At 59.5% G+C, this 25,264-nt stretch overlaps 1 protein-coding gene across 1 annotated transcript in view; it reads left to right on the forward strand.

Moving 5' to 3' along the window:
• SPEG (striated muscle enriched protein kinase) overlaps window positions 1–25,264 on the forward strand; it is a 66,178-nt gene that overhangs the window by 24,303 nt on the left and 16,611 nt on the right. Inside the window, 19 exon segments of the mRNA XM_056111690.1 lie at window positions 375–471; window positions 473–551; window positions 2,913–3,173; window positions 5,467–5,625; window positions 5,765–5,954; window positions 6,069–6,292; window positions 10,607–10,726; window positions 10,904–11,008; window positions 11,883–12,089; window positions 12,735–12,858; window positions 12,939–13,114; window positions 18,611–18,723; window positions 18,954–19,122; window positions 19,803–19,902; window positions 20,039–20,239; window positions 23,141–23,198; window positions 23,906–23,983; window positions 24,124–24,302; window positions 24,926–24,952. Coding sequence (XP_055967665.1) covers window positions 375–471; window positions 473–551; window positions 2,913–3,173; window positions 5,467–5,625; window positions 5,765–5,954; window positions 6,069–6,292; window positions 10,607–10,726; window positions 10,904–11,008; window positions 11,883–12,089; window positions 12,735–12,858; window positions 12,939–13,114; window positions 18,611–18,723; window positions 18,954–19,122; window positions 19,803–19,902; window positions 20,039–20,239; window positions 23,141–23,198; window positions 23,906–23,983; window positions 24,124–24,302; window positions 24,926–24,952 — 2,667 coding nt within the window.

A 25,264-nucleotide genomic window follows, 5' to 3' on the forward strand; every position in this document is an offset into this window, starting at 1 on the left:
TAAATGTACCCCTTAAGGGGAGGAAGTAGGGGAGCTGCTTGCCCATTGTACCTCAGTAAAAAGACAGAAGGATATTCTAGAAGCATCCAGAGCTCATCAGGGCAAGAGGGCTAGCCAAGTGAACAGGAGTGCAGGCATTATGGTGCAGGAGCCTGGGGTTTGGTCCCTGGGACTGCAAGGGTCACCAAAGCCTTGGAAGTAGCCCCTGACCATCGCCTGCCAGGTATAACCTTCCCCCAAAAGGCGCAGCAGGGGCCCAGGTCTGCAGGAACCATGGCAGAGCGCGGGTTGGGGACACCACCCTGAGGGCGGGGGCGCCAGGAAGGCGACCTGGCCTGGCTCGGCCCAGAGCTGAGTCGCTGCCCACCCGGCAGGCTGAGGAACCGCCAGCCCGTGCGCCCCGACCAGCGGCGCTTCGCCGAGGAGGCCGAGGGTGGCCTGTGCCGGCTGCGCATCCTGGCGGCCGAGCGCGTGCGACGCGGGCTTCTACACCTGCAAGGCGGTCAACGAGTACGGGGCGCGGCAGTGCGAGGCCCGCCTGGAGGTCCGAGGTGAGTCCCGCCCCCCTCCCCGCGCCCCTCGCCAGCCTGCTCCCCATCCACCCACACCCCCACACCCCTCCCCCCCGCCCCTGGCGCCGGCCACCTCCGCGCAGGGTGCCACCCGCCCCACCCCAGGGGCCCTTGGGGGAAAGCTGTGCGCCCCAGAACCTAGACGCTGGCATTGGGGAATAAATGGGCCGAGGACAGGTTGGACAACGCGCTGGTCCCGGCCACACACCGGTGGGGTGCTGGGGCCTCGCTCCCCGCCCACCCGAGCCCAGCCGGGCCCCCGATGCCCGCCACCGACTCTCCTCTCCTCACCTAGCCCCAGGCGCCCCCACAAACGCCCCCTGCTCCGTGCCCACCCTCCCCGCCCCCCATTGCTGTGCGGAAAGTAGTGGGTGGCAGAGCTGAGAGCTGGACCCGTTCGGAGGGACCCTGGGGTGACCGGGGCGTGGAGCATGATAGGGATTTTAGGATGGGCCGGGCTGTGAAAAGTGAGGGGGCACCGGCCTTCCGGGCAGCGGGGCTGGTCGCGGGCAGGTCAGACTGCCCCCACCCCACCCGGGGCTGGTGGTCTCCATCCCTCCTCCGCCCCCTGGGGGCCGTTCAGGGGCAGGGACCTTGTCCTCAGCCACTCCTGCCCCCAGTCTGGTCCGACCTTGGCAGAGGCCAGTTCTGAGCGCTGCCCTCGACCCCGCAGCGCCCCCCCCACCGCACCCCGGCTGGCACCCGAGCCCCGCCCTCCTCCGGTTCCGAGGTCCCCCTCCAAGGTTGGGGCCCGCCCCGCCTCTCTGTGCTAACAACCCCCCCCCCGTCTCTGCGCTGCGTCCTCTTTGCAAAGCCCCCCACCTTCCCCGACCTCCCAGGTTTTGGGGTGCACCCGGGATCTGTGCATTAATGCCACCGCCGAGGAATCTTAGAGACCAGGTTGGCAGCCAGCCCCCGCCCCGTCCCCGGAGCGGACTTTGCGGGGCGCTGCCCTGTCGGCGCGTGCCCGCAGGGGGGACCCCCGAGCTAGGGCTGCGTGCGCGTGCCTGTGCGCCTGTGCGTGCGCGTGCCTGTGCCTGTGTGCGCGTTCGCTGCGCTAACCTGCCGCTTGCTGACTGCGGTTTTTGTCTGTACACAGGCGAGTGAGCTCAGGGGGCCGCCTGCGCTCCCCCCCGCTGCCCTCCGAGCCGCGCCCCTGTCTCAGGCACCTCTCGGACCTCGCTGTGTCTCACTGCCTCCTGCCCACAGACCTTGCCGGCTCCGCTGGCCCGGACCCTGTCCCCGCCTCCCTCCCCACCCACCCCTGCTAGTCCACGCACCCCTGTGGGCCCTTCCTCCACCCCCCACCCCCCCACTCCCCCACCCCCGCCACGTGGACATAGGGCCGGGCAGGCCAGGAGCCCCCCCAGTGTGTAGACAGTGTCAGGAAGAGGTGGTGAGGGAGGGGGTCTCAGCCCCCACCCCACCCCAGTTTCTCCCCCTGCAGGGGAGCACCCGAGTCAGCGCATGTGCTACCGCGGCTACAGGCCCTGTCTGTCTCACCGTTTGTCTGTCTGTGTGTCTGTGACAGCCGGAAGGATGCCTGGGGATGAGGCAGAGGCCTGAGGACGGGGGCCCTGGCGTCCACCCAGGGCGGGACCCAGAGGGGCTTGTTGAGGGGGTTCGCGAGGGGGGGGGCAGGTGAGGGGAAAGGTTCAACCATTCCAGAAACGGTTCCGAGTGGCCCAACACTTTGTATCTCACTCAAGACCAAAAGCCAGAGGCCCCGGGGGTGCCCTGTGCTGGTGCCGAGACCCGCCCTGCCCAGCTGGCTCTGGGCAGATGGGGCCGCTTCGGGGCCACCCCTCATTCACTGTCCTATCGGGCCAGGGGCACCCCGTCTGGGAAGGAGGGCGCGACCTCCGGGATGTGGGACTTGGGGGAGGCAAGCCAGAGGTCCGGAAGTCCTGTTTCTCAGCGCAAATAAAGGCCCATTTGTACCCAGCCGCTCCGCTGTTGTTTTCTTTGCCGCCGCCGCCGATGCCCTGCCTGCCCTTGGTACCCCTTAGCTTCTAGGAGACCCTCCTCCCCACGCACACACAATCTCCGGCCCGACTCGGGGTACCAGTCCCCAGCCTGGGAGCTCCCTGCCATCCTGGCCGGCCGGGTGGGCGGGCTGGCTCCCCCCCATCCCCACCCCACCCCCCAACGCCTGCAGCGAAACCAAACGCATCTCTCTCTCTGTGTCTGTCTGTCTGTCTCTCCGTGTGCGTGTGTGTGTCTTCCTGCCCCGTGTGTCTCTGTTCCGTGCGTGCCCACCCCCCACCCCACCCCACCCCAACCCCAACCCCACCTCTCCCCGTGGCCACTTCCGCCCTCCCCCTCCCCTCCCGCCCCCAGCGCACCCAGAAAGCCGGTCCCTGGCCGTGCTGGCGCCCCTGCAGGATGTGGACGTGGGGGCCGGGGAGATGGCGCTGTTTGAGTGCCTGGTGGCGGGGCCCGCCGACGTGGAGGTCGACTGGCTGTGCCGGGGCCGCCTGCTGCAGCCGGCGCTGCTCAAATGCAAGATGCACTTCGACGGCCGCAAGTGCAAGTTGCTGCTGACCTCGGTGCACGAGGACGACAGCGGCGTGTACACCTGCAAGCTCAGCACGGCCAAAGGTAACGCCGCCTCCGGCCTGCAGGGGGCGCCCGAGAGCCGTACGGGGGGGGGGGGGGACCGCTCCGGACATTGGGGGGAGGGGGCGAGGGGGGAGGTGTTCCACTCGCCAGAGGAGAGCAGGGGTGCAGGTTGCGGGGCGCCCTGCCATGTTTTGACTGCACTGTTCTAGCAGGGATGCAGGCAGACCCAGCTCTAGCTCTCTTGCCCTGCCCCCTGCCAATCCCGCGACTCTCTGAGAAGTCACCTCAAGGGTCTCCGTTATCTCGGAGCCAGAGCCAGGGACTGACTATTCATCTGTTACAAAAGGGGCTCGTGATGATCCCCGGCCTCGGAGGGGATTGACAGGATTAGTAGGATAATGGCTGGAAAGAACGAAGCACAGCACCTAATAAATGTCACCATTGTTATTATGAATGACATCTCTGACCTGTCCTGTCCCTGGCCATCCTCCGAGAAAGGGAGTTAATGCCTCCCCAGGCTGAGATGCTGGCCCCCGCGGGGGCGGGGGGTCCAGGAGGTGCTTCTGTAAGCAGGGCCAGGTGCGCTGGGAGAGGGTGCAGTCTGGTGGAGGACCTGTCTGGTCTGGTTTGGGGGGCGGGGTGGAGCATAGGCAGCCCTGAAACCCTGAAAGGTGTGGGGGAGGGTCTGGCTTCCAGTCCCTTCTTCCCTTGCTGGGGTGGAGGGTAGGGTGAGTGAAGGGTGGGGGGAGAGGGTGGGACCGGCTGCTACCTGCACTCCCCATCCCCTACATGCCTGAGAAGGTCCTGGCTTTGGTTTCATTGATTTTGGGGAAATTGTTGGGTTTTTTTCCTTTCTGAGTCATACCCAGTGATGCTCAGGGGTTACTCCTGGCTCTGCGCTCAGGAATTACTCCTGGCGGTGCTTGGAGGACCCTATGGGATGCTGGGGATCGAACCCTGGTTGGCCGCGTGCAAGGCAAACGCCCTACGCATTGAACTATCGCTCCAGCCCTTGGAAATTGTTTTGGAGCCATACCTGACTGTGCTCAGAGCTTACTCCTGCCTCTGCGGTCAGGGATCAGTCCTGGCAGGGCTCAGGGGACCATATGGGGTGGCAGGTACGGAACTGGGGTTGACCGTGTCCAAGACAAGTGCCTTACTGGGCTATAGTATCTTTCTGGTCTTCGGTTTTTTTTGTTGGTTTGTTGGGGGGAATCACACCCTCTAGGGCTCAGGGATTACTTCTGGCTCTGTGCTCAGGGGATGCTGTTCAGTGCTGGGGATCAAACTGGGTTCGGCTGTATGCATGATGAGTGCCTACGCCCTCACCCCACGCTGACTCCGGGCCCCTTGGTGATGTTTGGGTTTTGCCCTCTGTCTCACTCCTGTTATTCTGGGTTCTACCAACCTCCAACTCCTGGCTAGTCCCCCCTCTTTTCTTTTTCTTTTCCTTTTTAACAAATATTTTGTTATTTTGGGGGGGGCTGGAGCGATAGTACAGTGGGGAGGGTGTCTGCCTTGCAAACAGCTGACCCGGGTTTGATTCCCAGCATCCCATATGGTTCCCTGAGCACTGCCAGGAATGATTTCTGAATGCAGAGCCAGGTGTGACCCAAAAAGCAAAAAATAAATAAAAATTTTAAAAAATAAAAAATATTTTGGTTTTTTTTGGGGGGCTGGAGTGATAGCACAGCGGGTAGGGTGTTTGCCTTACACACGGTCGACCCGAGTTCGATTCCCAGCATCCCATATGGTCCCCTGAACACCACCAGGAATGATTTCTGAGTGCAGAGCCAGAAGTGACCCCTGAGCATTGCCAGGTGTGACCCAAAAAGTCAAAAAGAAATAAAAAATTTTGGGTTTTTTTTTGGGGGGGGGGCTGGAGCAATAGCACAGCAGGTAGGGCGTTTGCTTTGCACACGGCCGATCCGGGTTCGATTCCCAGCATCCCATATGCTCCTCTGAGCACCGCCAGGAGTAATTCCTGAGTGCAGAGCCAGGAGGAACCCCTGTGCATCGCCAGGTGTGACCCAAAAAGAAAAAAAATGTTGGTTTTTGAGCCTTACCCAGCGATGCTCCGGGGTTACTCCTGGCTCTGTGTTCAAGAGTCCCTCCTGGAGGTGCTGGGGTGGGTGGGGAGGAACATATGGGATGCTGGGAATCGAACCGGGGTCAGCCCCGTGCAAGGCAAGCACCCTACCCACTGTACTCTCCAGCCTCTCGGTTCCCTTTTCTTGCCGAGCACTGGGCAGGCGCTGTGGTCTGACGTGTGCCGGGACTCCACACCATATCCCGGTCCTGACCCCCCCCCTCCCCTGCCCCCTCCCCGCAGATGAGCTGACCTGCAGTGCCCGGCTGACCGTGCGCCCCTCGCTGGCTCCACTGTTCACCCGGCAGCTGGAGGACGTGGAGGTGCTGGAGGGCCGCGCCGCGCGCCTGGACTGCAAGATCAGCGGCACCCCGCCCCCCTCCGTCACCTGGACTCATTTCGGTAGGGACCGCTCCCCCCCTACCAAGGGCGGGGTTGTGTTGTGGGGGGGGAGGGGGGCGAGGAGACAGAGGAACCGCGCGCCTCTGCGCCTGCGTGATGGTCCACTCTGCATCCCTGCCCTCCCACCCCACCCCCGCAGGCCGGCCCTTGCAGGAGAGTGAGAACATCCGCCTCCAGCAGGACGGGGGTCTGCACGCCCTGCACATCGCCCACGTGGGCAGCGACGACGAGGGGCTGTACGCGGTCAGCGCCACCAACACCCACGGCCAGGCGCACTGCTCAGCGCAGCTCTACGTGGAAGAGCCGCGGACCGCCGCCACCGGCCCCAGGTACCTGCGGGCGCAGGGGGACACGGAGGATGGTGGTGGTGGTGGCCTCGGCTCCCGGGGCTGCCCGGACCCCTCCCTCTCCGCGCCTCTGGACAGCTGCGCTGCTTCCTACAGCTCCAAGCTGGAGAAGATGCCGTCCATCCCCGAGGAACCCGAGCAGGGCGAGCTGGAGCGGCTGTCCATGCCCGACTTCCTGCGGCCCCTGCAGGACCTCGAGGTGGGCCTGGCCAGGGAGGCCATGCTGGAGTGCCAGGTGACCGGCCTGCCCTACCCCACCATCAGCTGGTTCCATAACGGCCACCGCATCCAGAGCAGTGAAGACCGACGTATGACTCAGTGTACGTGACCCCGGGGGACCAGGGCCCCCTCTGTCCCCACTCTGCAGGGCGCGGCTTCCTCCTGCTGGCCCCTACAGGTCGCTTCTGCCCAGCCGCCACCCAGAGCCTGCTTAGTAGAGGCAGGATGGTCGCTACTGACCACGGGCAAGTGCTCCGTGGCTCCTTGTCCCTGAGCGCGATGGCAGTTTCCACTTGGGCCTCGCCTGGCAGCTACAGGCGGCCAATGGCTGATCTTGTCACCTCCCTGTGGTCCTCCCCTCACTGTCCTTTGACATGCTGATTGAGAAAGTGGGGGCTCAAACCCTCCCTCCCAGAGCCTGAGGCCACCAAAGGTGCTTGGTCCAGGGTCACTAAATCAAAAAGCGGCTGGAGTGATATTGTACAGCAGGAGGGCGTTTATCTTGTACATGGGTGATTTGGATTCGATCCCTGGCATCCCATACGGTCCCTCTCCCCCCCGCCCCCACCCCCCGGGCACTGCCAGGAGTAATTCCTCAGTGCAGAGCCAGGAGTAGTAACCCCTGAGCATCTCTGGGTGTGACCCAACATCAAAAGAGAAAAAATAAATAAATAAAACACAAGAAAGTAGGAGCTGGGGGTGGAGAGATAATACAGAAGGTAGGGCAAGGACCGAGCTTGTCTTCCACACTCCATCCCTGACCCAGGTTCGATCCCCAGCATTGCGTTGGGTCCCCGAGCACTGCCAGGAGTGAGTTCTGAGCACAGGACCAGGAGTAAGCCCTGAGAACAGCCAGGTGTGACCAAATTTCCCCTTACCCACCCCAAAAAAGTAGGAGCTGGGGCCAGGATGCTTGTGGAGGCCACGAGGACTCCATGAGTTTGTTCTCTGACACCCCATGGTCTCCCAAGCACTGCCACGAGTGGTCCTCCCCCCAAATAAAGGATCTGGAGGTCGAGGATGGGGGCCCAGAGGGAACTATTTGGGACCAGGCCTTCCTCAGCTCCCTTAGATCATAGGTGGGGACCCAGGTTGCATCGCTGGCACCATGTGGTTCCCCCAAGCACCATCAAGAGCAGCCTCTGAGCACTGAGCTGGGAGTCATTCTGGGCACTTTGGGGTGTGGTTCCCCACATAACCAAATCGAACCAAATCAACCCTTGCCCCGCCGGGAGTTCTCGCTCAGCTCAGTGGGCCCCACTCTGGCCTCTACGAGCTTCCCCAGGGATGGAGCCATAGCACAGTGGGGAACACACCACACGCCCAACCTGGGTTCAATTCTCAGCACCCCAGAGGATCCCTCGATTCCCTCCTGGACTGATTCCAGAGAGCAGAGTCAGGAGTAAGCCCTGAGCACCACCACCACAATAATAATAATAATAATAATAATAATAATAAAAGCTTCCCCCGTGTCTGGCCCTCTGTGCTCAAGGCCCAGTAAGACCGAGCACTGGGAGGCAAACATTACTGTCCCCATTTACAGAGGGGAAAACTGAGGCTGAGTGAGCGGTGAAACCATGCGGTCTGGCATCCAGCTCCTAGCCAGGAGAACTCCAGTCCCCACGTTCTCCCTGAGATGTACCCCTGGACGCCTCCCGGCTCTCTGCTCAGTCTTGGTCTTCCGGTCTCCCCCCATCTCCCAGCCCCCCGGCCCTGCGCCTGCAGCCCTGCTTGTGTCTCTGGGCGCAGCAACAGCCTCTGCTCCTCTTGCTCTATAAATAGCTTCAACAGAGATAAAGTAGGGGGTGCGCGTCCTGGGCAGATAACCAGGAGAGGAGGGGCCGGCTGTGACGGGAGGGAGGACAAAGCCGGTCACTTCTCCTTCCTGCCCCCACCAGAGATGGCCGCGTACCGTCCTTCCAGGACCGGCAGTAGGGAAAGGGCAGCGGAGTCAGAGGGGCCCCAGCTCGGGCCCCTGCACCCTCATTGCTCAGCCCGGTGACTTCGGACACATCCATGACCCCGGCAAGGTCCACCTGGCAGTTTTCTCAGATTGTGAGACAGGGCGGAATCCTGACAGTCATTTGCAGCAGCAGCGAGCTGTTGCTTGGATGTGCAGGGCCTGACTCGGGCCTGGCAGGACTAGGAAGCCCTGTTTTGTTTTGTCTTGTTTTGTTTTGTTTTGTCTTGTTTTGTTTTGTTTTGTTTTGGGGAGGGAGACAGGCAGGGAACCACATCCAGCAATGCTCAGGGGTTATTCCTGGCACTGGGGATAAACTGGGTCGTCATCTGCAAAGCAAGTTCCCTACTCACTATACCATTGCTTAGACCCAGCCCCATCTTTAAGGAACCAACAGACACACACACACACACACACACACAGAACCAACACACACACACATAGAGAACCAACATACACAGAACCAACACAACCAACACACCACACACACACAGAACCAACACACACACAGCCAACACACAGACATAGAGAACCAACACACACACAGAACCAATACACCACATACACAGGACCAACACACACACAGAACCAACACACACACACCCAACACACACACATAGAGAACCAACACACACAGAACCAACACAGACACACACAGAACCAACACACCACACACAGAGAACCAACACACAGAGAACCAACACACCACACACAGAGAACCAACACACAGAGAACCAACACACCACACACACACAACCAACACACACAACCAACACACATACACACCCAACACACACACATAGAGAACCAACACACACAGAACCAATACAGACACACACACAGAACCAACAAACCACACACACAGAACCAACACACACACCCAACACACACACATAGAGAATCAACACACACAAAACCAACACAGACACACACACAGAACCAACATACCACACACACACACAGAACCAACACACACACAGAACCAACACACATACACACCCAACACACACACATAGAGAACCAACACACACAGAACCAATACAGACACACACACACAGAACCAACACACCACACACACAGAACCAACACACATAGAACCAGCACACACACAGAACCAACACAGACACACACACAGAACCAACACACCACACACACACAGAACCAACACACACACACACACAGAATAAAGAGCATCCTCAGTTATGTGTGGGCTCAGCATGTAGAGGCTCATGGGCAGAGATGGGGGTGCAGTAGGGACCCCAGGACCCTGCTGAGGAGGTGGGTCCCCAGGGCTGGTACCCAGGAGAACTGCAGCCTGTAGGCTGGAGGGATTGAGTAAGGGGGCATGTTTCAGGGGAGAATGTCGCGAGCACGTGTGGAGATGGCTCGGGCCTGGCCTGTGCAGGGTCTGACGGCGGGGTCAGCACACAGAGGCTTAGCAGAGGACACGGCCAGAAAGAGCTTGGGGCTTGGGAGGCCATGCAGCCTGTGGCAGGGCCTGGAGCTTCCCAGGGCCACGGGTGACAGGTAGCACCTGAATGACGAGGGCGTTTTCATAGGCTCTGGACCGAACTGAGCCTGGCAGTGATGCTGGGGGGTGAGAGAAGAGGGGATTGGGGTGAGCCTGGTTAGAACTTGGACCCGGGGCACAGAGAGGGAGTGCAGGGGTTCACATATGGCAGCTGCCACTGACCCCGAACCCCCGATTCACACCGTCACCACACGTGGTTCCCCGAGCACTGCCAGGCGTGGTCCCTGAACACAGAGCCGGGGTGGGGGGCAGGAGACTCTCCTGAATACCCTCAGGTGTGGCCCCCAACCCGAAACATTTAAAATCTGGAGGGTTAGAGCAAAATTACAACAGGTAGGGCACTTACCTTGCACGTGGCTGGCCTGGATTTGATCCCTGGCATCCAATGGGCCTGCCAGGAGTGATTCCTGGGTGCAGAGTCAGGAGTGAGGCCTGAAATAAAACAGCCGCTGTGGCTCAACAGCCCCCCCCCGCAAAAAAAAAAGAAACAATTTTTTTAATTTTTCAAAAAGAAGGTTCCAGAGTGGTAAGACAGTGGGTGGGACACTTGCCTGTATGAGACCAACCTGGGTTCAATTCCCAGCACCATAGAGTGTCCCCCGAGCTCCGCCAGGAGTAAGCCCTGAGCACTACCAGGGGTAGCCCCCCCAAAAGGTCCCCTCTCCAATTTTTTTTTGCTTTTTGGGTCACACCCGGCGATGCCCAGGGGTTACTCCTGGCTCTGCACTCAGGAATTATCCCTGGCAGTCCTCGGGGGACCATATGGGATGCTGGGAATCGAACCCGGGTGGGCTGCGTGCAAGGCAAACACCCTACCCACTGTGCTATCACTCCAGCCCCCCTCCCCAGGTTTTCCTGGTGGTGGCACGCCCCAGCCTCGCCCCTGCCTCCCTGTCATTGTCCCCCCTCTCCCTCCACCCCCAGACAGGGATGTCCACCGTCTGGTGTTCCCGGCCGTGGGACCGCAGCACGCCGGCGTCTACAAGAGCGTCATCGCCAACAAGCTGGGCAAAGCCGCCTGCTACGCCCATCTCTATGTCACAGGTAAGGACTGTGGCTGGCTGGGGCTCCCTCCCAAGGGCTCTCGGGAGCCCTGTGGCCCGACCTTCACTCCTGGTGGCTGTGTCCTCCCTTCCCCATCCCCAGCTTTCTGCCCTGGCGGGGGGTTGGTGGTCCTGCAGAGTCATCGGACCCAAAGGTGGCTTAATCTGTGGCTTTCAGATGTGGTCCCAGGACCCCCCGATGGGGCCCCGCAGGTGGTGGCAGTGACAGGCAGGATGGTCACACTCACCTGGAACCCGCCCCGGAGCATGGATGTGGCCATTGGTAGGTGGGGCGATGTGGGACAGTGGACACGGGCACGGCAGACTCGGACAGGGGCGCCCAGGGATCCAGGGGGGGAGAAGGATGGGCACCCAGATTAGGTGGGCAGGGTGATTCCCAGGCAGGGTGGGCACAGAGTGGAGGCCCAGGGGGGGTGGAGTGATAGTCCAGCGTTAGGGCTCTTACCCTGCACATGGCTGGCCAGGATTTGGTCCCCAGCATCCCATATGGTCCCCTGAGCCCACCAGGAGTGATCCCTGAGCACAGAGTCTGGAGTGAGCCCTGTCCCTGAGAAGGGTCAGGAGTGGGGGGTCCGCAGGAGAAGGGTCAGGAGTGGGGTCCCCTGGAGAAGGGTCAAGAATGGGGTCCCGTGGAGAAGGGTTGGGAGTGGGGTCCCATGGAGAAGGGTCAGAAGTGGGGTCCCGTGAGAGAAGGGTCAGGAGTGGGGTCCCATGGGAGAAGGGTCAGGAGTGGGGTTCCATGAGAGAAGGGTCAGTGGTGGGGTCCCATGGGAGAAGGGTCGGGAGTGGGGTCCCTGCCCTCCCTGCCAGGGTCAGGAGCAGCATGTAGACCCCCTCATCTCTCTCCTGAGCCTGCCAGTGCTCCCACCTTGTGCTCCCACCCCTTCCCCTCTGCCTCTGTTTCCCTCCTCGGGTCGTGGCCGGGAGCGGGGTGCATGCGAAATGCCCTTCGTGCCCGTGACTGGCCCCTGCCCTGCGCCACCACAGCCCTGAGCCTTCGGCCAGAGCTGCTGGGGGCGGGGGGGGGAAGGGGAGAAACCGAGGCAGGGCCCCAGAGCCTCGTGATGAGCTTGTGGAGCGGGAGGGGATCACCCCCCCCCCGGGCCTGCCTGCCTCTAGCGGCCGCCCCTCTGCAGACCCCGACACGCTGACCTACACCGTGCAACACCAAGTCCTGGGCTCAGACCAGTGGACTGTCCTGGCCGCTGGCCTGCGGGAGCCCGGCTGGGCGGCCCTGGGGCTGCGGAAGGGGGTGCAGCACGTCTTCCGGGTCCTCAGCACCACCCTCAAGAGCAGCAGCAAGCCCTCACCTGCCTCCGAGCCGGTGCAGCTGCTGGAGCACGGTGAGCTGAGGCGGGGTGGGGGCGGGGGGCCTGGGACGGGGGCCCAAGGGGCTGGTCTGCATGGGAGCACCGTGGGGAGGGCAGGACCCCGGCCTGGCGCTCCTGACAGCCGCCAGCAGGCCAGGCTGAGGCCCAGGGGCTGCCCTCTGCCCTTGGTGAATCCTTAGACCTTCCCGAGCCTCAGCTTCTCCATCTGTCAAAAACGGAGTCCCAGAGGGCACTGGGGAAGGTTAAAGGAGGGGGGTGCTCACACTGGGGTTGCTCTCACTGGGGTGCTCTCACTGAAGTGCTCTCACTGGGGTGCTCTTACTGGGGTGCTTTCATTGGGGTGCTCTCACTGGGTGCTCTCATTGGAGTGCTCTCACTGGAGTGCTCTCACTGAAGTGCTCTCACTGGAGTGCTCTCACTGGGGTGCTTTCATTGGGGTGCTCACTAGGGTGCTCTCACTGAAGTGCTGTCACTGGGGTGCTCTCATTGAATTGCTCTCACTGGAGTGCTCTTACTGGGGTGCTTTCATTGGGATGCTCTCACTAGGGTGCTCTCACTGAAGTGCTCTCATTGGGGTGCTCTCACTGGGATACTGTCATTGGGGTGCTGTCACTGGGGCCAGCACAGAGCCCGTGCTCTCCCCCCACCCACCTCCAGGCCCACCCCTGGAGGAGGCCCCCGTGGTGCTGGATAAGCCGGACGTCGTGTATGTGGTGGAGGGACAGCCGGCCAGCGTCACGGTCACCTTTAACCACGTGGAAGCCCAAATCATCTGGAGGAGGTGGGGCCCCGCTGGACACCCCCCGGACTGGGCACCCCAGCCCCTGGTCCCGGGTAACCTCCCTGTCCTGTGTCACTCAGCTGCCGAGGGGCCCTGCTGGAGGCGCGGGCTGGTGTGTACGAGCTCAGCCGGCCGGACGATGACCAGTACCGCCTCAGCATCTGCCGTGTGAGCCGCCGGGACCTCGGGGCCCTCACCTGCACGGCCCGCAACCGCCACGGAACGCAGGCCTGCTCCGTCACCCTGGAGCTGGCAGGTGGGTGCCCGTGCCCACCCGTCCCTCTCTCCCGGGGCTCCTCGCACCCGCCCTGCCTGCGCCCCCACCCCCAGTGACCACATCCCCTTATCAATACCAGCACGGCCGGCCGGCCCCTCTCCTCTGGGCTCCGGGCTCCATCTCACCTCCCTCCCGCCCCGCCCACCAGGAAGTGCTCTCTAGGCATCAGAGATGAGGAGACGTTCTTTCTTTGGGTTTTGGTTCCATTAGGGGGGCATACCTGGCCGTGCTCAGGGCTGACTCCTGGCTCTGTGCTCAGGGATCACTCCCAGCAGTGCTGTGGGTTGGGAGGGGCTGGATGTGGTCCCAGGGGTGGTACCCGGTGGGCGGAGTGCGAGGCAAATTACCCGACCAGCTGCACCATCGCTCTGAGACTGTGAGTGTTCTGAGAGAGGACAGTCACCTTCACTTTGGCTTTATGCCAGGGCAGGACTTATATTTTGGTTTATTATTAGCCCTGATGGGCTGGAGCGATAGCACAGCAGGTAGGGCATATGCCTTGCACGCGGCCGACCTGGCTGACCCAGGTTCGATTCCTCCGCCCCTCTCAGAGAGCCCGGCAAGCTACATATTCGATATGCCAAACACAGTAACAAGTGTCACAATGGAAACGTTACTGGGCCCGCTTGAGCAAATCGATGAACAACGGGAGTGACAGTGACAGTGACAGATTAGCCCTGATCACTTGTCCTGTGCTGCTTTATTTTGATTTTGATTTTTGAGACACACCCAGCAGTGCTCAGGGCTGACTCCTGGCTCTGCACTCAGGGATTGATCATTCCTGGTAGGGCTTGGGGGACTGTGTGTGTGTGTGTGTGTGTGTGTGTGTGTGTGTGTGTGTGTGTGTGTTGGGAGGGGGGCGGTGTCTAGAGATCGAATCTGCGTCAACCACATGCAGAGCAAGCCCTCCTGTTCTACCATTACTTGGGTCCCCACCTGTGCTTATTTGGATGTTAAACTTCATGGTGAGGTTGCATTTCCAGGGGAGAAAATCGTCTATCCGAACAGGATTTCAGGTTCCGTATTGGCCACAGCACCTCCCGGGTGGTTTGGGGACAGGCCCCCAGAATGGCACACTGCTGTCCTCGTGATAACAGTGAGGCTGCTAATGAGATTGGAAATGAGCTCTCATACGTGCAGGCGCAGGGCTGGAGCGGTAGCACAGCGGGTAGGGCGTTCGCCTTACAAGCGGCCAACATGGCCGACCCGAGTTCGATTCCTCCGCCCCTCTCGGAGAGTCCGGCAAGCTACCGAGAGTATTCGATATGCCAGACACAGTAACAACAAAGTCTCCAATGGAGACGTTACTGGGCCCGCTCGAGCAAATCGACGATCAACGGGAGGGCCTTTACCTTTTTTAATGAATCACTGTGGGGTAGTTACAGACTTACAAACTTTCATGATTACGTTTCAGTCATGCAATGATGGAGCACACACCCATCCCTCCACCAGTGCCCATTCTCCCCCCCCCCCCAATGTTCCCTGTATCCCTACTGCCACCCCCTACCCCATCCGCCCTCCCCCTGCCTCTGTGGCAGGCACATTCTCTTTTTCACTCTCTCTCTTTTTGGATATTGTGATTTGCAATACAGGTGCTAAGCGGCCATCATGTTCGGTCCATAGTCTACTTTCAGCACGCATCTCCCGTCCCGAGCGAGCCCTCCAAGCATCATTTACTTAGTGGTCCCTTCTCCATCCCAGCTGCCTTTTCTTTTATTGTTTTTTGTTCTTTTTTCTTTCTTTTTTTTTTTTTCTTTGCTTTTTGGGTCACACCCGGCAATGCACAGGGGTTCCTCCTGGCTCTACGCTCAGGAATTACCCCTGGCGGTGCTCAGGGGACCATATGGGATGCTGGGAATCGAACCCGGGTTGGCCGCATGCAAGGCAAACGCCCTACCCGCTGTGCTATTGCTCCAGCCCCTCTAGCTGCCTTTTTCCCCAGCATGTGAGGCTGACTTTCAGGCCGTGGGGCAATCCTTCTGACAGGCTCAGGTCTTGGTTGGTCACGTGCCTCCCCCTTTATGTTTGTTTGTTTTGGGTGCCACTTCCAGCAGTGCTCAGTCAGAGTTTACTCCTGGCTCTGTGCTCAGGAATCACTCCTGGCGGGGCTCAGGGGACCCACTGGGGTGCCAAGGATCGAACCCTGGTTGGCCGCATGCCAGGCAAGCTCCTTCCCCGCTGTATTATCTCTCCGGCCCCCTCCCCTTTAATATTTCAACCCTGTAGAGGTGGAGGCCGGTTATTATCCCCATTCTACAGATGGGGAAACTGAGGCTCAGAGCATGGGCTGGATAACAGACCCCACACCTTCACCCTAAGAAATAGAGGAGCTGGGATACAAGCCGCAGGTGCCAGACTCAGAAACCAGAGAGCGGTGTTAGGTCAGGCGTGAAGTGCGGAGTTAAAAACGGTTCAAACATAACAGCGCCTCTGGGCCCGGCTCTAGCCGCCCGGTTCCCCCGTGGCACCGGCCTGTTTGACAAACACTCCCGCCCTCTGCAGCGCGGACCCCATTTATAATGGCTCCTTTAAAGATGTAGTCTCTCCAACCACCGCCTGCATTAAGTGGTAATTGTCTTGTTTTCCGGTTTGTTAATTAACTGCAGACATATGTAACTGCCACCCGGATCAGCGTGCGCTAACCCTCGCTACCTACCGAGTGGCATTAGCGCAGGCAGGCTGGGGAAGCGGCCGTGTTCCGGTGCCTTGAGAGAATTATTCGGGGCTGGAGCGATAGTATAGCGGGGAGGGCGTTTGCCTCCTCACACGCGGCCGACCTGGGTTCGATTCCCAGTATCCCGTATGGTCCCCCGAGCATCGCCAAGGAGTAGTTCCTGAGTGCAAAGCCAGGGCTAACCCCTGTGCATCGCCAGGTGTGACCTCCCCCCCACCCCAAAAGAAAATTCAAAAGCAAAAAGGAAGAAAAAAAGGAACAATTCAGGGGGGATCGGAGCGATAGGACAGCAGGCAGGGCACTGGCTATGCCCATGGCCGACCCAGGTTCAATTCCCAGTATTCCATATGGTCCCCCGAGCACCACCAGGAGTAATTCCGAGTGCAAAGCCAGGGCTAACCCCTGTGCATTGCCAGGTGTGACCTACCCCCCCAAAAAAAAATCCAAAAGCAAAAGGGAAAAAAAAAAGAATTCATGGGGCTGGAGCGATAGCACAGCAGGTAGGGCGTTTGCCTTGCACGCAGCTGACCCAGGTTCGATTCCCAGCATCCCATATGGTCCCCTGAGCACCGCCAGGAGTGATTCCTGAGCACAGAGCCAGGAGTGACCCCTGTGCATCGCCAGGTGTGACCTAAAAAGCAAAAAAAAAAAGAATTCGGGGGGATTGGAGTGATAGGACAGCAGGCAGGGCACTGGCTATGCCCACGGCCGGGCTGGGTTTGATCCCTGGCACCACAAAGGGTCCCCCCCAAGCCCCACCAGGAGTGATCCCTGAGTGTAGAGCCAGAAGTCAGCCCTGAGCACATTCGGGTGTGGCCCAAAAATAAAAAAAATAATTAGGGGTGAGGGTGGGGGTGGAGTGATAGGACAGTGGGCAGGGCACTGGCTTGGCATGCAGCTAACCCGGGTTTGATAGCCGGCACCACATAGTCCCTCCCGGAGTGATCCCTGAGCACCACCAGGTGGGACTCAACACTGGAAATTCCCGGTTCTGGAACTTTTGTAGATTCTTCCTCAGCACCCACGGCCTGCAAACTAGGTAGAAGATTTCCAGATTTTTTTCCTTTGAGGGGGTGGGGGAGGGGCATCTTTAAAGGGGTTGGGAAATGTTGGTGGGTGAAGAAGAGCTCAGACCTTATGGGGTGGGACACCTGTCCCCTTGCCCAGCTCCCCCCGACCCCAAGACCTTCACTCCCTGCCCAGCCCCCCACTTGGCTCCTGTTTTGTTTGTTTGTTTTTGTCACACCCGGCGATGCACAGGGGTTCCTCCTGGCTCTGCACTCAGGAATTACTCCTGGCAGTGCTCGGGGGACCATATGGGATGCTGGGAATTGAACCCAGGTTGGCCGTGTGCGAGGCAAACGCCCTCCCCGCTGTGCTATCGCTCCAGCTCCCACTTGGCTCCTGAATAATATTCTCTCTCTTTTTATTTTTTTAATTGTATTGAATCACCGTGAGATAGTTACAAGCTTTCATGTTTGGGTTACAATCACACAATGATCAAACATCCATCCCTCCACCAGTGCACATTCCCCGCCACCGATATCCCCGGTATACACCCCAACTTTCCAGCCCTCCCCCTGCCTCCACAGCAGACAATATTCCCCATAATCTCTCTCTACTTTTGGGCATGATGGTTTGCAATACAGACACTGAAAGGATATCATGTTTGGTCCTTTATCTACTTTCTGCACACATCTCCCATCCCGACCGATTCCTCCAGCCATCATTGTCTTAGTGATCCCTTCTCCATTCCAGCTGCCTTCTCCCCTTTGCTCATGAGGCAGGCTTCCAGCTATGGAGCAATCTTCTTGTCCCGTGTATCTACTATCCTGGATAATATTCTCTTCTGGGTACAACCTCTTCCAGGATTGGGGAGGAACCCAGAAAATGGGGCTGGACCCGCCTGGGGTTTTTTGAAGCTACACCTCAACACTCCATCCTGCTGTACCCAACCCGCAGCCTCCTTCCTGCACCCCTGATGCCTCTTTTCACCCTGATCGTCCCCTTTCTGGAACCCCCACTGCAGATCTGTGCCAGGGCAAGGCAGGCCCCCTCTCTGCACCCCCTTGCCTCACCCCTTACCCCTTAGACCGAGATCGGCTAGAGGATGGGCAGTCACAGCCCATTGGGATATGCATTTCATTCTGACCCAGGAGAAGGATGCCCAGACCATTCCAGACCCGGGTGAGAGAGGCTGCTGAGGACAGGACCACACCGCCCCGGCGCGGGGTCAGCAGTGGGGGTGGGGGGAACTCCGGAACCACAGGAGTCAGATTCCAGAAAACCAGAGAGGCCAGGCTGCCCGCGAACATGACCGGGGGTGCTGGACTGAGCTGTAGGCGAGACCAGGGAAGGGGGGTGCCCCCTCCTCCCCCTGCCCCCAACATACACACACACCACGCACACACACGCACGCACACACACACACACGAGATCTTGTCACGCTGCTCTGAGCCGCCTCTTTTCATGCGCAGCGAGACACGCTGCCTGATGGGCCCGTTGATGGGCCCGTTTCTCGCCCGTGACCGTCGGCTGCTTTCAGCAGGGAAGTGCTGAGGGTGCAGTGCTGCCGACTCGGTTTTCTGAGCTGCATGTTCAGGTTCAAAGGGCGAGGCTGGGTCCAGGTACGGGTGTGTGTGTGTGTGTGTGTGTGTGTGTGTGTGTGTGTGTGTGTGTAGGGGGGAGGGGGGCTACTGGGAGATTCTTGGGCAGGGAGATCTGATGTGCCACCCAAGAACAGTTGGAAGAACCTTCTTCCCCCCCCCCCACCAACCCCACTGCACCCCCGTGTCTTCCAGAGGCTCCGCGGTTTGAGTCCATCATGGAGGACGTGGAGGTGGGGGCCGGGGAGACGGCGCGCTTCGCTGTGGTGGTTGAGGGGCGACCCCTGCCTGACATCATGTGGTACAAGGTCAGAGGGTGATGAAGCCTCAGCCCCGGGGGATGCTGGGGTGGGAGGTTTGGGTGGGTGGGTGTCTGGGTGTTTTAAGGGGAGAGAGTGTCTCTAGTGGCACGGGGGGCAGAGGGGATACACCCATGGGTGCTGCATGACGCCATCAGGGTCTGAGGGGTCAAGGGTGTGACTGGGTGTGCAGGTGGGGGGGTGGTGGCTGGCTCCAGGGGTGACAGCCAGCTCCACAGGATGAGGCCCTACTGACTGAGAGCAACCATGTGGGCTTCGTGTACGAGGAGAATGAGTGCTCCCTGGTGGTGCTCAGCGCCGGGCCGCAGGATGGGGGCGTGTACACCTGCACGGCCCGGAACCTGGCCGGTGAGGTCTCCTGCAAGGCGGAGCTGGCCGTGCTCACAGGTGGGCTGTGTTCTCAGCGGGAGCAGGGCAGAGCACCTTCTCCCCCACCCCGCTCAGCCAGTCCTGCCCTCCCTGCCCCTGCCCAACAATATTTGTGTGTGTGTGTGTGTGTGTGTGTGTGTGTGTGTGTGTGTGTGTGTATCAGCGATAGCACAGCGGGTAGGGCGTCTGTCTTGCATGCAGCCGACCAGGCTAACCCAAGTTTGATTCGTCTGCCCCTCTCGGAGAGCCCGGCAAGCTACCGAGAGTATCTCACCCGTGCAGCAAAGCCTGGCAAGGTCCCCGTGACATATTTGATATGCCAAACATAGTAACAACAAGTCTCGCGATGGAGACGTTACTGGGCCCGGCTCGAGCAAATCGATGAACAAGACAGTGACAGTGACTCGGGTGGGCCATAACTGGGGATGTTCAGCACTGGAGGGGGGGGAGTCAATCATGGCGGTGCTCGAGGAAGCCACACAGTGCTCTGAGACCCCGAGGGTCCCCCACCCCACTCCTCCCCAGGTAAATAAAGCCCTCGGTACTGGGAGCTGTCTCTCCGGCCCCAGGGCAATCCCCCCCCCCCGCATCCTTGCTCCTCTCCATCATGCCTGCCTGTCCCCCACACACACCTCGTCTCTGCCCACCTCCCTGCCCTCCCCTCCCCTCCCCTCCTAACGCCGGGATCTCGCCCCCAGCTCAGACAGCTATGGAAGCGGAGGGCCTGGGGGAGGACGAGGAGCAGCGAGGAGGACGGAGACTCTGTGACTTTTACGACATCCACCAGGAGATCGGCAGGTGTGGGATCTGGGCTGGGGGAGCCGCTGTCTGGGAGCCACGGGCGGGGTGGGGGGGTGCTGGAGGCCGAGGGTTTCTGGGAGCCATTGCAATGGCGAGCCCTGAGCCCCCCGCCCCTCCCCCATCCCTCTGCCAGGGGCGCCTTCTCGTACCTCCGGCGCGTGGTGGAGCGGAGCTCGGGCATGGAGTTCGCCGCCAAGTTCATCCCCAGCCAGGCCAAGCCCAAGGCTTCGGCGTGGCGCGAGGCACGCCTGCTGGCCCGGCTGCAGCACGACTGCATCCTCTACTTCCACGAGGCCTTTGAGCGACGCCGGGGGCTGGTCATTGTCACCGAGCTGTATCCTGCCTGGCGCGTGGTGGGTGGGGGTGGTGAGGAGGTGCGGCAGTGGGTTCTGGAGATGGGAGCAGGTGAGGTGCCAGCCTTGTATGAGTTCCCGGCACTGCGTTGGGTCTCCCGGGCCCTGCCTGGAGTGACCCCTGAGCGCCACTGAGTATGACCCGAAGCGAAACGGAATGCCCTGTGGGGTGATTTTTACTCCCACAAAAACAATCATTTTGATTTTTTAATTAAAAATTTTTTTTCTGGGGCTGGAGTGGTAGTACAGCAGGGAGAGCATTTGCCTTGGATGCAGCCGACCCGGGTTTGATTCCCAGCATCCCATATGGTCCCCTGAGCACCACCAGGAGTAACTCCTGAGTGCAGAGCCAGGAGTAACCCCTGTGCATCGCCAGGTGTGACCCCCAAAAATGTTTTTTTTCTTTCTTCTAAAAACTAACATTTTTTGGTATGTCTTGCCACTTTTTTTAAAAAGAAAAGCTAACTTTTTTTGTTTTTAATTTTTTATTAGTGAATTACCGTGGGCTGGAGCGATAGCACAGCGGTAAGGCGTTTGCCTAACAAGCGGCCAACATGGCCGACCCGAGTTCGATTCCTCCGCCCCTCTCGGAGAGCCCGGCAAGCTACCGAGAGTATCTCGCCCGCACGGCAGAGCCTGGCAAGCTCCCCGTGATGTATTCAATATGCCAAACACAGTAACAACAAATCTCATGATGGAGACATTACTGGGCCCGCTCGAGCAAATCGATGAACAATGGGAGGACCATGATTGATTGATTGTGATTGAATCACCGTGAGGTACAGTTACAGACTGTAACTGTAACAGTTACAGTACTTTCCTGCTTGCATTTCTGGTCGAATACCCATCCCTCCACCAATACCTATTTTCCACCACCAATGAATGGTCCCAGCATCCCTCCCACCACCCCAACCCCGTCCCCTCCACCGCACCCCGCCTCTGTGGCAGGGCATTCCCTTTTGCTTTCTCTCTCCTTTTGGGTGTTATGGTTTGCAATAGAGGTATTAAGTGTTTGGTCTATAGTCTACTTTCAGCCCGCATCTCCCATCCCGAGAAGATAAGGCTAACATTTTTAACCTACTTGTTCTTTTCTTGGGGACTGGGGAGACAACACAGCAGGTAGTGTATTTGCCTTGCACAGGGGTTTGATCTCTGGCCTCCTGTATGATCCCTGGAGCCCCGCCAGGAGTGATTCCTGAGTGCAGAGCCAGGAGTAAGACCTGAGCATGCCAGGTGTGCACCCCCATCCCATATATATATAAAATATATAGAATATAAAATATACATTTTATATAACATTATTTTTTAAAGTATTTTAAATTTTTAATATTAATTTTTAATTTTATTGTATCCCCGTGCAATTTGAGCATTACAAAGCTATTCATGATTGGGTTTCAGTCACACAGTGTTCCGACACCCATCCCTCCACCAGTGTAATTTCCTAGCACCAATGTCCCTAGTTTCCTACCCACCACCCGCCCCAGACCACCCCCTACCAGCCTGGATCTTTGTCAGGCATCTCTTTCTTCTCTCTTTCTCTTTCTCTCTCTCTTTGTAGGCATTATGGTTTGCAATGCAGGTACGGAAAGGTTATCGTGTGTATTCCTTTACCTACTTTCAATGCTCCATTCTTGTCCAAAGTGATCATTTCTAACTAATGTTGTCATAATGGACCTTCCTCTATCTTAACTACCTTCTATCCCCCTGACGCACACCTCTGTGGTAATTTCCAACCATTAACCAGTCCTTCTGACCCATTTTCCGTGGCCAGTTTATTATTATATTAGTTTATGTATATATTCTTTTCTTGGTTTAGGGGGAGTCACACCAGTGGTGCTTGTGGTCACTTCCGGTGGTGTAGGCGAGCCATGTGGTCCTGGGAATTAAACCTGAGCCTCCTGCATGCTCAGTATGCGTCTCAGCCTTCCAAGCCATCTCCCAAGCCATTTGCTCTGCACTTAGCGCATGTAAAGCACTTAAGTAAGCTGCGCTTCTCAGCGTTCTGTGGGACGCGGAGGGATTAGCCTGTTGGTCCTCCATTTCAGGGACTTTATTGTCTCTGTCTTGCGGATGACGACACCCAGTGTAGCAGTGACTCCCCCGATGATGCACAGCTCCCTGAAAGTGTGTGCTCCGTCCCATGAAACACAGATGGAGAGCATGTCAGGAGACCCCATTTTGCATAAGCTTTGGCCCTTGGCCCTTAGGGACTGTGTCTCTCACTCTGCAGGGTGCCCAGGTCCTGCGGCTAGTGGGCCCTGTTCAAGTCCAGGCCTCCGCCACGGGACAGATTCTTAGGTGGCCTGGACCCATGGCTCCTGCCTAAGTGGAGTTCTTTGGGCCAGAGAGACATACAGGGGTTCAGGCGCTCACTTGACATGTGGCTGCGCTCTGCTGGGTGTGACCCCCAAACCCAGTCCTTTAGCCCCGACAAATGAAGCTCCCTCCAGAGTCCTCGGAACTCTGCTCTCCGTCGGTCCATGGCTGAGCAAGACAAATTGTTGCCCCGTGCAGGCTCTTGGGCACAGTGGGTCTTGGGGGAAGGGGTGGCCAATGACTTTCCTCGGGTCCACAGCAAAAGCAAGTTCTGGCCCAGTGGCCTCATCCCCGCACCCAGGTGATGAGTGGGAGGGGGCTGGGGTCAGCTGTGTTTTAAGGGGCAGGCAGGAGAGGCCGGAGCGATAGGACAGCAGGGAGGACATCCCATATGGTCCCCCAGGCACTGTTGGGAGTGATTCCTGAGTTCAGAGCCAGGAGTCAGCCCCGAGCACTGCCAGGTGTGGCCCCCTCAATCAAAGGGGGGTGAAGGACACCCCTCTACTGACAGACCTCGCCGCCCCCCCCCCCCGCTCTGCCATTCTTCTCCTTGACCTCGCGCCCAGCTGCACTGAGGAACTTCTGGAACGCATGGCCAGGAAGCCCACCGTGTGTGAGTCTGAGGTGAGGGCCGGGCGGGCTCACGTTCACCCCCCCTCAGCCCTGCGCGCCCCCCACCCAGGCAGATGGGGCCCCGTCATCAGGCCACCCACTAGGTCTTCCTTGCTGTCTTCTTTGTATCTGGGGGAACTGCTGTGGCAGGTAGAGAGTGAAGCACATCCGGTTGGGACTCAAGGGCCATTTTCAGTGTGGTGTCCCAGGTCCCTAGTGTGCTGGGGATCCAACCCGGGGCGTCTGCGTCTCCGCCGCGGCGCCATCTCCACAGTCCCAGTTTCATCCCTTTGGGACTTGCAGCGTCAGTTTTGAATTGCAGGAGCCCGGCTCACCCCCACCCCCACAAGTCAGGGCCATGCTCTGCGATGGCCCCAATCTTCCTTGCAAAATCCCCCCAACTTTCCTCCCAGAAGGAGGCCCCGCCCTACTTACTATTCATGCTCACTCCTCTTGCGTTACAAGGGTGAACAAGTTGGAGATGCACAATTTGGGGATCGGTGGATGGTTCCCCTGAAATGGTGCTGTGCCCTCTGGGGTTGGGGGTGGGGAAGGGGTGATGGTCATGGAGGCCCTGGTTCTTGGCCAGCCCCTTTCAGCTCCTTTCCTTCCCCACCCCAGCCACCTGGCCCCGAGACTGTGACAAGGGAATCTTAATAACCCACCCTCACGCCCCCCACCCACCCACGCACTCCGCACTCCGCCCCCCTTTTTCCCAGATCCGCACCTACATGCGGCAGGTGTTGGAAGGGATAGGCTACCTGCACCAAAGCCACGTGCTGCACCTGGACATCAAGGTGAGGTGCCGATAGGGGCCAGGCAGCAGGGGCAGGGGGAGAGGGAGGGAGGGGAGCGAGGGGGGAGGGGGAGGGCTGTGTGCAGGCAGTGCGGGGCCCGCCCCTCCTCAAGCCTCACCACACCCTGGCCTCTCCTGAAGCCCGAAAACCTGCTGGTGGGGGACGGCCCCGAGGGCGAAGAGCAGGTGCGCCTCTGTGACTTCGGGAACGCACAGGTGCTGACGCCGGGAGAGCCCCAGTACTGCCAGTATGGCACCCCCGAGTTCGTGGCCCCCGAGATCGTCAACCAGACTCCTGTGTCCGGAGTCACGGACGTCTGGTAACGTTGGGCGGACAGCGGGGTGGGCTTGTTGGAGCGCGGGGAAACGGCCCCTCCCAGACGACTAGGTCCAACGAGGCCCCGGTTCCCAGCACCCCCGAACCCTGGTTCGCTATTGTCCCAGTCCGGCCCTCCGAAGGCCACAGGAGTTCGTACAGGCATGTCCTGACCTCTTGATGAGGGATGGCCACGCCCACTGATGAGGGATGGCCACGCCCACTGAGCAGGGATGCCACACCTACCGAGCAGGGGTGGCTCCGCCCATTGAATGGCAAGTGAACCCGCCCATTGGACAGGGATGACTCCTCCCACTGAGCAGGGATGGCCATGCCCACCGAGCCGTGACCACTCTCGCTGCAAATTCCTGAAGGACTTAGCTTCTGGTTCCCTGGATGCTAGTCACCCTACCACTCTCGGGAGGAGCACTGTGTCTGGGTCCCCACACTCCTGGGCCAGCTCTGCTCTTACCCCCGATTCCTCCATGAATGTCTGCAGCTCTGGGCCTGGGGTCCTGTCCATGAAGGAGGCCTCTGCCTCCCTGCATGCACGCATGCACGCACACACACACACATACACACATAGCAGCCCTCAGGGTCCTCTTACCTCTCCCTTCTTCCCTGCAGGCCTGTGGGCGTCGTTGCCTTCCTCTGGTAAGGACCCCTGCGCTCTGGACCCCTGTCTCCTAGCAGACACCCCCCCCCCCCGCATCTACAGGCAGGGGCAGGAGGGCAGTGTCACACCCCTTCCCTTTCCCACACCCCACAGGTATGAACGAGGATGCCGGGTCGGCTCGTCCTCGTTGTGTCCACCACCCGCCATGGAAGGGTAGACATGGCAGGCTTGGGTGCCCCGGAGGGAGAGGCCAGCAGGGGCTCAGAAGCCCTTAGGGTGGGAGCACCCCGTTCCTGAGTCTCCAGAAGCGGGATGCTTAGTTCTGGGGACAGAGCACCCTGTACTCTCGA

Source organism: Sorex fumeus, unplaced genomic scaffold (genome assembly GCF_029834395.1).
Source record: "Sorex fumeus unplaced genomic scaffold, SorFum_2.1 ptg000014l, whole genome shotgun sequence".
In the NCBI taxonomy this organism is placed as follows: domain Eukaryota; kingdom Metazoa; phylum Chordata; class Mammalia; order Eulipotyphla; family Soricidae; genus Sorex; species Sorex fumeus.